The sequence below is a fragment of the Empidonax traillii genome, unplaced genomic scaffold (genome assembly GCF_003031625.1).
Source record: "Empidonax traillii isolate 1590-97213 ecotype Southwest subspecies unplaced genomic scaffold, ASM303162v1 scaffold356:size572493, whole genome shotgun sequence".
NCBI classification, from domain to species: Eukaryota; Metazoa; Chordata; class Aves; order Passeriformes; family Tyrannidae; genus Empidonax; species Empidonax traillii.
In genome coordinates, this window is record NW_020955549.1 from 40,737 (window position 1) to 55,825 (window position 15,089).

The 15,089-nt window shown below is 46.2% G+C and overlaps 1 protein-coding gene across 3 annotated transcripts in view; it reads right to left on the reverse strand.

Moving 5' to 3' along the window:
• Window positions 1-9,013, reverse strand: part of HDAC11 (histone deacetylase 11) — a 36,386-nt gene extending 27,373 nt beyond the window's left edge. Inside the window, exons 1-3 of one of the 3 annotated variants that reach the window (XR_003572206.1) lie at window positions 8,567-8,662; window positions 6,628-6,776; window positions 3,515-3,615 (exon numbers count right to left, since the gene is read on the reverse strand). Coding sequence is in view for 2 of the 3 variants with exons in the window: in XM_027892552.1 (XP_027748353.1) it covers window positions 3,515-3,615; window positions 6,628-6,776; window positions 8,956-8,957 (252 nt within the window). In the remaining variant the exon portion in view is untranslated. Of the gene's footprint in view, window positions 1-3,514; window positions 3,616-6,627; window positions 6,777-8,566; window positions 8,663-8,955 lie in introns of those variants that run through there. The other 2 variants (XM_027892552.1, XM_027892551.1) reach the window with 2 other exon arrangements.
• Between the last annotated feature and the right edge of the window lie 6,076 nt (window positions 9,014-15,089).

Sequence of the window (15,089 nt, forward strand, 5' to 3'; positions counted from 1 at the left end):
TTACTGATTTTCCAGTAAAGTGCTGTAGGTATGTAATTATGTGACTTAGAAATTAAAATTTGGTCTGGATTCAGGGAAGAGTATTAATCATATATAAAAACTATTCAGCAAGTCTTCACTTATTCTTTGTAGTTATCAGCTCAATTTAATGCTTCCTATAATTTTTATTGCTAATACTGTAAGATTTTTTAAAATTACTTTCCTTTCTATATTTTGAATAAGTAATTCAACGGATGAATTTATGTTTCCATTTTTAAAAAATTAACTCCCTGTTTTCTTAAAAGGAGTAAAGAAGTCAGGTTAACCCTTAGCCAGGTGTATTTTCATTTAATAAATGGAAATATTACCTACTGGGCAATATCAATAACTGTGGCTAAGTGTAACCCTGTACCAAGATGTTGATCTCGATCCAAAAAAAACAAAACAAAACCAAACCAAAAAAAAAACCAAGCCCAAAACCAAAATGAAACAAAAAAATTTAAGAGTTCTTAATTCCCCTTTGCTAAAGCTCAAACTCTGTAATAACACACACATTCAATGAGGATATTCTTGTAGGACCTCACTTATAAAATGTTATTAACTTTAATTCCTGAACTATAAAACTCTTCACAGTAAGGTTAAATGTCTTCAAATTATTACCCTTCAAGGACTAAAAGTTAAACTGAAAACCTAATATGAGGAAGATGTAAAGCTAAAGCAGCTGCTTTTATGCTGATATCTCCTGGATTAATACAAAGAGATCGTCACTGATCAATCCCACCCTCTGATGTACTGCCTTTCATGTTATGCATTCACTGCATTCCAGCATTTTAAAACAGCCAACAACACGTCAAATTAAAAAAAAAAAACAAACCTATGCAATTTTGTTCTTTAATATCTAAATTTAAACTGTTTGAATCTTTGATAAGTTCCTGGAACTAGTCCCAGCTCCAAGGGGAAAATTCACGGAGTTACAAATCCAACACCAAGCAGCAAACGTGATTTCTATTTAGAAGCTTCCCTGGGACAAAGTTATCTGGATCCACCTTCAGGAGGGAGAGAAAGTATGTTTTTAGCTTGAATTAACACAGGATCAAATCATAAGGGACAGCAGGAAGGTTGCAGCTCTCCCAGGAGTTTCCAGTTAAGGTGATCGCCTGGAAGAAGGTGATGACACAGGGGGTGCAGCCAAGGGGAACAAGCAGACACTTTGATCCCACCCAAAGAGCTGGAAACATGAAAAGGAAGAAACCAAAGGCTGCCTCGTCCTTCAGAGCTTTGGCAGCTGCTTTATCTGCACAGGATGTCCCCCAGCACTTGCACAGGGGTATGACACTAAACCTGTCACAACTTGTTCCCTGGCACTGGAACTCTTGTTTGGTGCTTTCCCCAAGAACCTTGAAAATAACATTTTTGTGTATTCCTACAGACCCTTACCTGACACATTTTTACATGAAAACTGAGGTAAAAGGGATCAAGTTAATTGATCTCCTCTGGTGACCTTTTAAATTATCATTTTGCAGCCAAACAGCGCTTCATTAATGGGTCACCAAGACACACTCTGTGCTGGTTTATCTGAACACCCAAAGCAGCCACAAGTAGCACTGATTATTTCCTGAGCCTGCTCCTCCCTGAGAGCCCTCCCAGCTCCAGGCACTGCCAAACCCACTCCACAAAGGCACCTCTGGGCAGATGAGCTCCCCTGGCAGGGCAGGAGCCAAAGCACACGAGCACCATCAGTCCACTCTGCACCAGGTTTACACAGGGACATTTCTAATAACGTGATTAACTTCTTATTTCTAAACCTACATAATTTGCAAATCTATAGACCAGGACAGAACTGATTCCCAGTGCTAGATCTACTTGTGCCCATCATTCTGCTTCTCTCCACCCAACACTCATCAGCTGCAACCACCACCTCTTCTTGTAAGGGTAGGGTAGGAACTTCCTGCCAAATTCATGCTCAGATTTGAAATGAATGCTCCAGTGATCTGTTATTTTAGGAGACCTGGGCATTCCAAGAAAGAGAAGCACCTTCACACTCTTCAGAGGTGATCTAATATAAAACAACACCATTTATAGGTATTTGTCTGGATTTAATAAGTAGCACAGCAGACTTTGGAAAAGGCAATACAGAGGATACCCAGGGATTTTTCATGTCTAACCATGTTATTTTTCTTTTGCAGCTAAGCACTTTTTATCTCCACTGCTTGGCAGGAATTTGCTGGCATGACCAGCAATATCTTCCAATTTCTACAGCTGCAGGGAATATTGTCTCAGGAAAAGGGCAATGAGTGATCCCAGTTAATCCCATCTGGAAGCACACAAGAGTGTTGATTTTGACCACCAAGGCACGAGTTATGCAGACAATTGCCAGTGAAGCCATCCCGTGGGTACTGAAGATATTATTATGGCAGTGCAAACTGAGCTGGGCACATTCCACCCCTCTTCAAAGGAGTGATTCAGTAACAAGAGGTGGGTGGTTCTCTGGAATTAAAAGTTCAGTCTCAAGAATAGCTGCAATAAGATCAAACCTAATGATGTATGAAATTGCACAGAACTTCATAGCACGGAGTGGAGGAGCAGAAGAGAACTCAGGAACAGTAAGGAGTGGAAAAAAAGTTCACACAAATAACAGATCGCTGAGAAAAAGAAAACATTCCAGAAATAGCGATCCAAGGACTCTTCCACTGTGGAAGAGCATAGGTGACATAATTCCTTTTGAATTACGAAAGGGAAGATTTCTTCTCTCATACAAATCTCTTCTGCACCCCCAAAATGAAAGCAATGTCACCTTGCACTCATGCACTGCCCAATTCTACCTACAGATGACTGGATGTATGCAGAAACACATCTCACATGCTCATGCTCTAGAGTTCACTGAAGTCTAACAAATTTCATATAGAAATATCCAAGGAATATTCTTTATCTCCCGTGGATATGCAGTCCCTGTGAGCTGGTACTGGAAACCTTCACACACAAATAACTTGCAAGGCTGTTCTCCTCCACTGATCCTCCAGCTCTCTCCACATTCCAAGGACAAAGCCAGTACTGCCCTCCACAACAGACTGACCACAGAATCCCCACATGGATGCTCTGTCAACGTGACATACCCCCAGATTCCACAAAGCCATCCCTGCATTAGGAAACATCCCACAAAATCCTCCCAGTTGCTCCCCAATGCATTTCCAGTTTCAGAACCGTCTTTTACTGGAGTAAATCAAAACTTACACTGCTCAATATCAAAACCCTGGCTCTGAGGGGACTGCTGCATCTCAAATATTCAGATTTGCCTTATGTGCATTTTACTTTGCTGAAATATCATTTCAGGCCACCTCTTATATAACCCTTTGCCCTCCACCCCTCTACAGTGTGAGCAGCCACTCTTCCTGCAGTTTTCTTCCAGTATCCTCAGTAACAACCTGGTTCAAATACACCATTTATCAGCTGTGAAGTTGATTCTATAACAAATCCATAGGATAATGACACCAGTTCTGGACAGTTTACTGGAAAAGCAGATGAACAAGCACAGCACCTTTAATTTATTAAGGTAGCGCCTCGTGTGAACAACCAGCAGATCTTCATCAGTCGCCTCCCGTGCCTGTACAATCAAGTCATCTGCAATTAGTTTTTCTTCTGCAACAGGAGAGAGATAACAATTGGCATTGTACACCATGGCTTAACCCCCCGTGTCCCACCCTGCCAAAGGGGCTGTTCTGACTCGGGTGGAACAACGTCAGCTGTTGGTTGTTGCTGGGACAGCTTTGGTTACTCAGTGTTGGCACATTCTCCAAATACACCCCCCTCTGTCCCAGGTGAGTTATTCAGGGAGTGTGTATATGAGAAAGACTGTTTACAGCAAGTGTGATCATGGTGACTCCTTGTTTAAACTGCAGGAACAGACAGGTGGTGGCAGAGGATGGACACACACAGTGGAATCACGAGACACCTCAGTTCAGGGCTTGGCACACAGGGCAAATCCTGGTGCTCGTAACATCAAGTATTCATCACTTTTTAACACGCTTTAAGATATCCCACTGTTTATACAAGAATTTAATCCCCCAAATCACAGCAGAATAAAATAATAATAGATCAAAATTCAAACCAAAATCATTGCTTGGATGTTCATGGAAGCAAACCAGCTCCATTAGGATACTTCTGTCACACTCCTACCTCAATTTCATTTCAAGAAATACCAGCGACCAGCTACAAGCCCTTTCTCTTAAATACCAAAAGATAAATTGAAAACCTTTGTTTTGTAAGAGCAAGCAAGGTATCACTCCAAGATTTCATGATGTGAAGATCAAAGATAGCACATTTGAGTGCATCCACCAGGAAGTTAAGGTGTGGGCCAACCTCAAGGCCAGGTGGTGCAGAAGGACAATGGCACCTGGCACGTGATCACTGCTAACAACAATTATAAGGCATCCTGCTCATCTTCCCAGGCAGATTTTGATATTTAACTGCTGCATGGCTGCAGCCTCCTGTATCTTTTCTTCAATTTGATACTTGGAGGAGGAAGAAAACAACTCGGAAACACAAGAGATCGTGTTCTCAAGTGTTGCACAAGCAGAGCACCTGCAAAAACATTTGCCTTGGCAAGGCTGTGTTTCTCCTGAGGAACAGTTCAGTGGTGCCCTGGTGTCAGCCAGAGCCCAGCTGCTGCCAGCTTCCCTCTCCAGGAGGGAACACTCGCTCACTGGAGATTTTCTGATAGGAACAGGGGAGGTCAGCTCTTGCCAGAGCACCCCGGGCTGCCATGGAGCTTCTTCCTCCTTTCAAAGCAAGGACAGTAAAAAAGTGGGAAAACTCATTTTCTGTGAAAGACTGAGACACTTCAGAGCAGGCACATCACAGGGGAAAGAGCTGGAGGAAAAGACTTTCCACAGAGAAGGAAAAGAAAGGCAAAGGTTCCGATTAATTACAAAAACTGCCATGGAACCCAAGCCTTAATTATTTAAGGTTGTTAGAGGAAAAAGCCAAAACTCAGCTACTAAGTGTGTGTTAGAATTCACTTAACCTCAGTTAAATGAACACAAGGCAGCCTGAAGAGGGAAGGGCAACCCTGAACTGCAAAGGATTATCAGTTGAAGGAGTCATTAGGACCACATGAAGGGAAGAGGCCTGGCTTTGGGACAATCTCTGTATCTTTGTCTTGGCAAGAGAAAAAGCCTTTTTTTTTTTCTTTTTTTTTACACTTGGTGATCAAGCTTGCCCTTTAAATGAAGAGATGCCAAGATTCTACAGGCCCTGACCCTACCCCTGCTTCTTACATTTGTATTTCCTTTAATGAATTTCTGCCTGTATCTCCCAGTTGGTTTAAACAGCAATTCTGAGAGGCTTCATAAAATGCTCTGCCTGTCACCAGAGGCACCTCAAAGCTCTTTCCAAACACCATCAGAGCGATAGGATGAGGTTGCTAAAGCATGGATTTACACAACCTGCAGCTCTCTCTCAGCCTGAGCAGCACCATCTGCCAGCAGGCCAAGCTGAACAACCGAGTTACACCTGCAGCAAAGCATCGGTAGCACCTGTAGTTTCCCCAGCCACAGGAATGTCCCAGATCCTGCTACACCAGGTGTAAAGCAAGAGTGGCAAAAGGCCATAAGAAGCCACTCAGTGCACTCCCCCACTGCAGCTCAGGTGTTTGTAAGATTGCAGCTCACACAGGAAGGATTTTCCTTTCCCTGATCCTGAACTCAGGTCTGTGTGTTCTGACTGAGAGCCAGGCCTGGTCTTCAAAAGGAAGGACAAACTGCAGCTGCAAACAGCAGCTGTCCCCCAGAGGAAACTCAACAGAAATACTGCTCTCATACACTCACCTAGAACTGAAAGGAAGAGTTTAAATCACTAAAAGATCAGCCAAGTATCAAAACACTGTATGCTGAGCTACATCCACCTCGCTCAGCTGGGCTGAAAGCCAAGAGCCTGGTGCTCACTTCAGAGGTGGAAACAACTCTCAAATATCCCACAGGAACCTTTCTTGTAAAGGCCAGGCAATGAGATTCTGCTCACTTCAGGCCTTCCTTCCAGCTATAAAAACCAGAACTATTTTAGGATGGTCTAAGACACGGCTATGCTCACATTTCTTCTTCCTCCTTTTTACTCACAGCCTTGGAAAGCCCTGGGCCTGGCTGAGATGAACCAAACGAGTTACTCTGACTGGGGTTATTCGTGCCTCTGGGGAGAGCAAATCATTTCATGAGCCTCAATTTCTCTCTGCACAGACACCATGACTGAGCTGAACCTAGAACTGTGGGTTTATTCAGTGGAGCAGGCTAGAAAATACATTTCCTGAGGACTGTGAATCAAACCTTTGTGTTAAAAAGCCCTGGTGTAGGATGTTTGCTCTCACATTACAAATTAATCTTTTAAATTCTTCACAGACAAGATCTTCAACAATGACATCCAACCCACCTCAAAAACCCTACCATTGATTTAACTTGTTAAGACTTAAGTCTGCAAATATATAAAAATACTACAGCACTTTAAATATAATTAAAGAACGTAGCCTAAATCTACACAACAAGCAATGAAGAAATACAGTCTCTAATATATTGGCAACTATCAACAAGAGGCTGCACGAACCACAGAATTTTCTTCAGCTTTTATGCTGAAGTTGGTCTGAGAGGCACCTTCTAATTTTACCTTTCAAGAAATTGATTACTTTCCCCCATTTCCCTGCATCGAAGGGGTGCAGCTTCTCAAGTCCCATGAAGGTGATGTTGTAGTCTGGGGAATACACGATGGGCCAACATCCTGACGGGGGGTCCTCGTACAGCTCCGTCCTGTGGGGCCTTGACAAGCACAAAAACAAACTCAGCACCAGTTTAGAAACTCATTACCCTGGTTTTACCCCAAATTATCAACAGGAGTCCTTATCAATACCAGCTTTACATTGGGAATGATTCCTGCAAAATGCTTTTTCCAACAGTTATTGAAGGCAACACTTGGTTGGTTGTTCAATGGCTCTTTAGGGTCAGAGAGTTAAAACTCTTGAATTAACCAGTAGTGGGGAAAATAGAACAACTGACAGCTGAAAAATGCACACTAATGAATTATGCATAGGAAGTTCACTGCAGAACTTAAATAATGGACAGATTTGGTTCTCTAACCTTGTCTTTTCAAGTGCACCAACCAGCACCTCTACCTTCAAAGGTGCCTCCAGTCCACAGCCAATACAGGTCTCATATTTTAAAGTGTCTGTGAAAAAACAACTGAAAAAACCAAACCACGTTGCTCCTACACATGACACAAGCTTGGAAAGATTTCCAGGACCCTTTCCTAGAAGCAGCAGATTATCTTGAGACCAGATGAGCACAGTAAGAGGCTGGGGTTTGTATCTGCATAGCACAGAACCACAGGACCACACTCTTAAGTCCAGATCTCATGCCTGGAACCCTTAATCAATATCCTCCTTCATTCCTCCTCCAAGTTATTGTATTTTCCCAAAAATCTTCTTTTCCTTTCCCAGCTGGAGAGACAGCACAGCCCTCCTTCCCATCCATCAGTAAACAGGCAGTGCTGTGTATTTACAAACACAAACACCAATTATTGGGTGGACACTTGTGTGCACAAGTGGGTCAGCAGGCCAGGAAGCCTGAGAGGGGATTCTGTGCTCACACTCAGCCTGTTCCACCACCTGTGGGCTCCTCCTGGGCCCCAAACCCGCATCACCGAGGCACGCTGAGACATCTCGCTCCCCAAAATTTACTTGAAGTTTTCAAAAGGCTCCGCAATGCACTGGGCAAGACACAAGAGCCTTTTGTCAGGGGAACAATACACACAGAAACTCTCTTATTTCCAGCATAAATATGCTCAAAAACTGCCCTTTGAAAACCCAGTTATAAACAAACCAAACCAAGCCTGCGGACAAAGGCGGTTTTTCAGCAGAGCCCGCAACGCGGTGCCCACACAGAGCCGGGCTCTGGGCCGTGCCCTCACCCAGCCCGGGTGCAGACACACCTGTGGGCAGGTGCTGAGCCCCCTGTGCCCATCACACATCTGGAGTGCTGAGTCCCCTGTGCCCATCACACACCTGGAGTGCTGAGTCCCCTGTGCCCATCACACATCTGGAGTGCTGAGTCCCCTGTGCCCATCACACATCTGGAGTGCTGAGCCCCCTGTGCCCATCACACACCTGAGGGGCAGGTGCTGAGCCCTCTGTGCCCAACACACACCTGAGGGGCAGGTGCTGAGCCCCCTGTGCCCATCACACACTTGACGGGCAGGTACTGAGCCCCCTGTGCCCATCACACACCTGAGGGGCAGGTGCTGAGCCCCCTGTGCCCATCACACACTTGACGGGCAGGTACTGAGCCCCCTGTGCCCATCACACACCTGAGGGGCAGGTGCTGAGCCCCCCAGCCCATCACACACCTGGAGTGCTGAGCCCCCTGTGCCCTGTGCCTGTCACACACCTGTGGGGCAGGTGCTGAGTCCCCTGTGCCCTGTGCCTGTCACACACCTGAGGGGCAGGTGCTGAGCCCTCTGTGCCCAACACACACCTGAGGGGCAGGTGCTGAGCCCCCTGTGCCCGTCACACACCTGAGGGGCAGGTGCTGAGCCCCCCGTGCCCATCACACACCTGAGGGGCAGGTGCTGAGCCCCCTGTGCCGGGCCTGGCGGCGCGGCCTCGGCGCCGCAGGGGCTGCGGGGACTGGTCCCTTCGCCGGGGTCGTCCCCGCTCCCGGGGGAACACGCCGCTTCCAGGGGCTCCCCGTGCTCCCGGCGGGACATCCCTCCCCGGGCAGGGCCGCTCCCGGCCGGGCCGAGCCGCGGCTGCGGGGCCAGACCCGCGGGGGTTCGGGCGCTGCCGCAGCCCCGGCCCGGCCCGGCCCTGCCCTGCAGGCCCTGCCGCTCCACGGGCCCCGCAGCCGGGCCGGCCGTGCCCCCTGTCCCTGTCCCTATTCCTATTCCTATCCCTGTCCCTATCCCTGTCCCCGTGCCCGGCCCCGTCCCCATGGCCGTACTCACATCCCCGCCTCCGCCGGGCCGCGCAGGGAAGGGGCGGTGCGGCCGCGGCTCCGCCCGGCGCGGGGCGGGCCCGGAGCGATCCCGGCACCGCCTTCCCAGGGAATCGGCGGCACCGCCCAAGGATGGGACAGCGCAGCGCCAGAGCCCCCCCCAGCTCTTGGTACGGGCAGCTCAGGACTCGCAGGACGAGCCCTTGGTGTAATGTGGGAGCCGGAGAGACTTAACCCCTGCCTGTGGTTTTGTGTCGAGGGCCTGGAAGTGATTCCACGCATCCCTCCTGCTTTGGGCAGGAGAACACCGTCCTCTCCGCAGCAAAATTAAGATATCAGTAGCTGAAGAGATGTAGCAGGCCAGCAGCAAAATGAGGGGCACAGCGGTGAAATATTGATCTTGCCCAACAGCAGCAGAACTCCTGCTGATTTTGGCAGGTCAGGATTCATGCCAGGAACACCATCCCTAAATTCAGGCACACAAGGAAGCTTGACTAAGTATATACTTGACTAATCCTGCTCGAATATATACAGAAAGCATTTCTTGTGCAGGTGTACAACTAAATCAATAACACCATCGTGAAAGATGGTCCATCGATAGCAGCAATATCTGTCAAACCTGGCATAAACGCCCAAAAGCATTTAGGCATTAGGAGTAATGTCTTTTTATGAGCACTCCAGATACATACCTTTTTATGACAATTCCAGATAAATGTCTTTCTTCTTAAAATACACCAGCTTTGGTTTGACATTCAGTTTTGATGGATGCCCACACTTCATCTTGGTATTTATTTAGCAGCAGGAGACTGTTATCCCATGAAAACATTCTATCCCTTTGACATAATCTTTTAATTAACATTCCTTTTGTTCTGCCCCTTTGTGTGCTGCTTCAGTATTCCTTCAGCATATCTACCTTTTCTTTCTTTTTCCAGGCTACGTAAAGCTCGGGGCTTAATTAATTAGAGTTTGAGTGTTTGGTTAATAAGCTACAAACACAAGGTGGTTTTATTTCATTTTATTTATATTAACTTTTAGTTAAATTAAAAAACAACTTGCAGACTCGTTTCCATATTTGTTGGATGTCATAAATTCTTTTACAGATTCACTTTCCCATTAACAGGCCCTGGCACAGGTTGCCCAGGGAAGCTGTGGCTGCCCTAGCCCTGGAGGTGTCCAAGGCCACCTTGGACGGGCTTGGAGCAACCTGGGATAGTGGGAGGTGTCCCTGCCATGGCAGGGACTGGAACTGAATGGGCTTTAAGGTGCCTTCCAACTCAAATCAGTTTGGGATTCTCTGATTCTCTGATTAATCGTTTACACCTAAACCATTGACACCCACACTCCTCCAAATGGAGACTTTACTTAGTCATTCCTTTTTTCACCACCAGATATCAAATGACAACACCTACTCCTCATGTCCTCCAGTGCCACGTCCACATGTTTTTTGAACACTTCCAGGGATGGTGACTCCACCACTGCCCTGGGCAGCTGTGCCAATGTCTGACAACCCTTTCCATGAAGAAACTTTCTCTAATTTTTCTCATCTAAACCTCCCTTGGAACAGCTTTGAGGCCATTTCCTCTCCTCCTGTCCTCTGTTCCCTGGGGGCACAGCCTGACTCCCTCTCCTGTCAGGGAGTTGCAGAGCCAGAAGGTCCCCCCTGAGCCTCCTTTTCTCCAGGCTGAGCCCCTCCAGCTCCCTCAGCCCCTCCTGCTGCTCCAGCCCCTTCCCCAGTTCCGTTCCCTCCTCTGGAGACAATCCAGCACCTCAAGGTCTCTCTGATCCTGAAGGGCTCACTACAAGAAGTTTTGATGTTCTGTGATGGTGAAATTCATGATGAATGGGGAAATACAACAAGGGCTTTTCCATCTGAAGAAACAGTGAAATTATAGACAAAAGTCAGTTGTAGCAAATTCATGATACAGTGATGGCTGAGCCTACAGATCACTGACCAACCTCTGGGTCACCTCCCTCACCACTGAAGCAGTGTGAGGCCAAACGACAAGCTGATGCAACGCAGAGTGTTATTTTAACCTCCTGGAAACTTTGCCTTCCCGCCTGGAGCTGGAACAGTGCAGGAGTTGGGATAACCCGGGCAGATCTGATCAGGCCTGACATGTGCAGCTCTCCACCCCTCCCCTGCACTGGAGGCAGCTGAGCTCCCTCCGCATCTCACCCCTCTCTTGTCACGACAGCCCGTCCTCTGCAGAGGAATAAAGCACTGTGTGAATCAGCTCCTTCTGCTTCAGCTGGGAGATGCCAAATATCCTTCCTCAAAGGGCAATCCTTCGGGACTGACAGAGGAGCCGCTGCATCGCTAAAGCTTTGCTTTCAAACCTTTTGGAGTTGAGGTTTTTGAAACAGGTAACATGAGGGAATCTGGGGATAAAACCAGGAGTGAAATACTCGTAAAGGAACATATAGAAAAGGGATTTTTTTAATTTACATTGGGACTGACTTTTCCTGTAAAAAAAATATGAGAGTAACTCATTACCTGAATTTCCACAGTAATATAATTGATGCTTTTCAAACAGAAAATAATATTTTGAGAGCCTGTGCTGCTTGAATCTCTTTGATCCTGAGGGCTTTGATCTGCCACGGGGTGACATGACTGAGATCAGGCATTTACTTCGGTGGTGTGTTGAAAATGTGAAGTTATTGATTCCTGTAATCCAGCGGAGCAGAAAAAGGTCTGTGCTTTTTATAGCTCAGAAACTGATCCAGCTTCCCTCCCTTGCTGTTGCTCAGAGCTGCTGGAAATGTAAGGCCTGAGTATTCCTTAAAGACACGATTATTTTCCTCACAGTCTTATCTCCACTCTCATTACCCTAAGTGCTTCTCCCTCTCCGAATTACACCTGAGTGAAACTCTGAGTTCCCAAAACACAGCAAGATCCACTCAGCACCACTCTGTGCCCTCAGTGTCCCGCGATTTTCCAGGTGAGAGATGCTGGCTATTGCCACAGCATTCAGATGATACAAATCTCAGTGAGGGTTTATCCAAAATAGCCTTTCAATATCCATTTCAAATTCCCTGGAGGGACTCGGTGCCTTGAGCCAGTGATTGAAGCCCTAAGACTTGATTTACTCTCATACCCTGTAAACACCTGGAAGTTAGTATAAAACTGAACCAAAAAACCTCTCCAAGCAAGTGGTTCATTTGCAGGTCCCTTCAGAGGTGCAGCCTGCTGTTCACTGGGTGAACATGAGCACAGGAGGGAAACACAACTAAGTTAATTAGCACATTCTCTGGTACTCCAGATTAGTCTGCAAATTAATTTGTAACCATTCTCCCAGAGCATGTTTATATCTGTGTGTATGGTATATGATTTTTTTAATTTCACTGCCAGTTACAGGCGCACCCTGAAGTCTGGTACTCTGTTATCTATCAAAATAACCAGGGTTGTACATCGCACTTTGCAGTCCTAAGAACAACCAGATACGCAAAAACTGCTTTCATCTACTAATTAGCATGTTCAGCTGAGCACATTTAGTTGATATTTGCCCTGCTCTGATTTTTAAATGCTTTGATAATCTGAGAGATAGTTAGTCTGTTCATAATACACACGAAAGAGGTGAAGTGCAACACAAATTTCTGCCCCACCTTTCCCCAGTACATTCAACAGAAACACAATCAGGTACTCAGCTGGTGGGAAAAGTGTAATGAACACTGGCAAAATGGTTAAAAGGACTACTTAGACTAGCACTACTTAGACTAGCAGGAGAAGGTTAAATCTCAGATTTGAGGATATTTTTCGTTTCAGATGGCCACCTTTTCCATTACCAAGGTAACAATTGCTGCATTGGTACTGGAATTTAATCAAATTGGGGCTGGGGGAAGAAATGCAGTTTAACTTTCTAAAGGTATCACGGAACCCAGAATGGTTTGGGTTGGAAGGGACTTTAAAGGCCATCTCATTCCAACCTCCTGCCATGGGCAGGGATGGCACGCACTAGATCAGGTTGCTCAGGGCCTCATCCAGCCTGGGCTCAAACGCTTCCAACCAGAAGCTTGGAATTTCTCCTACCGGCAGCACAATCAGCATTTGCAGTGCCCTGAGAGAAGCCTGGGGTTCAGGAAGGGAGGTGTGGCTTGTGGGGAAAAATCATTATGGCCCAAAACATATTTGAAACATTTCCAAATCCATTACTGCTCTTCAGTATTTTCTGATTTCTGTGCTAGTTTCAGATTCATAAATTGCAATGCAGCAATGCCCCCAGAGATATCCTGGAGGAATTTCAGTGTTCACCTGAGCACAGCCGAGAAAAGCAAGGGAACCACAACAATATGAACCATTCCTGAAGGAACTGGCTTTATTCCAAGGTTAGGAGGTTGGGTAAGCTCAGAACTATTCAGAAACTCCTTCAGAGTCAAAGGCCTTCAGCTGAAATTCCTCACCAGCACTGTGAGGTGTTCACATGATTAGAGGGAGATGTCTTGTGATAACTAGATAAGACATTTTAATTGTTCTCAAATACCGTGGTATTTGAGACACAATTATACCACACAAGTTAGAGGTTTATCAGATAACTGGCACTCAAACTATAGAGGCATTATGAATTAATATCAGTGTTTTGAGTCACTTGCTTTGGCAAACAGGCAGCTGGTACAATCCAGTCCTGTGCCTGACATCCCTAAACCAATGTTTCCATGGCTGGATGGCAATGAAATGGTGACTGCAAGGAGACACCATGGTAAAGTGGAGTTGGATGAGGCCACACAGCTTCCAAAATAATCATCCCACACCACTGCACTGAGCCAGACTGGGGTTTTGGAAGGGAAGAAGTTGCACGAAGCACTTCAAAAGAGAAGCAGCGCACATGGGGGGTGTGAGGGGGATTCACTGTTTGTTTTGAAAGGGTGAGCAACACTCCTCCAAGTCATGGTGATCCAATTCCCTAAGGAACATCCCAGTGGTATTTTTGAATCAATTTTTCAGTCACTTTAAGCAACATTCTGAAAAAATGGACTTAATTAATATTGATCTGGGATTTGATGTACTGCTCACAGGAATGAGAGGGAAGAGGCAGGATTCTGCCACAGTGCTTGCTCTGCTTTGTGCCCAGGAAACTCTTCAGGACGCCAGGAATCAGTGAAGTGAAGGTAAACCCCACCAGCAAGCAAATAAAGTGCCAGAGATGAGCCTGCATTGGCTCTGAGCAGCTACAGCACAGCCCTGGGGTGTTTGGTGTGTGGCCAGAGGAGCCATCACAATCTACCCAAAATCTGGTTGGGACACGGATTGCTGCATCACACCCCACATGTGATCCATGTTTGTTTCCCTGAGAACAAGATAACACCTCTTAGTTGTATTGCAATAAAAATTCTTACTGGTGAGAATCCATGAGATAGGTAAATATATACCTATATTTCCATATTAAAAAACCAGTAGAGGGGATATGGGAGCAAAGATACACTCAGTGCACTGTGATGCAATCAAGAAATACCTACTTTTGAGGAAGTCTCCCAGCCAGGGACCCTTCATAAATTTCAGAAGATGACCCCATTCACCAATTCCATGTGTAAAATCCATACTGTAAAGGCCTGTCCGGCTCAGTGGGTTTGTGGGATTCACTCTGGGCACTGCATGGGACAAACAGCAAAATTCTCAGGACGTTCAGTAACAAACTTTTACAAAGGGACAGTTTAGAAACTTAAGGTAGAATAAAGTACTTGGCAAATTTTAAACCAACATCCAAAATAAGGCATGTCACAAACTTTGACTTATCCAGACACAACAAGGCATGCACAGGAATTTTTAAGTCTGGCTTACAATATATTGCAAGAAGTAGTTTGGAGAAGAAAGAGAGAGAGGAGCATGTGTTGTATGACAGTGTCTGTCATACAGTGTACCTGGTTAGTTTTTATGAGGACAGACATAACCAGACAGTCAATTAAGTGCCTTGCAGTCCCACAGTGAAGGAGTTTGGGGGTTTCTGGTCTGTGGGTAAAGGTCATTAAGCTCTCTGGGCCATGAACCAGGGCTGAGCTTTGCACTGAACAAACCCTGCCCTGAGAGACCCCGCCTGTAACCGGTGGTGGGGATGGAAATCAGAGCCTCTAAAGATCCAAGGGCACTGCTTTTCCTGCTTTCTTATCCACCAGCGCAGCGAGAGTTTCATCCTCAGGGCCATGAGGCAGTTT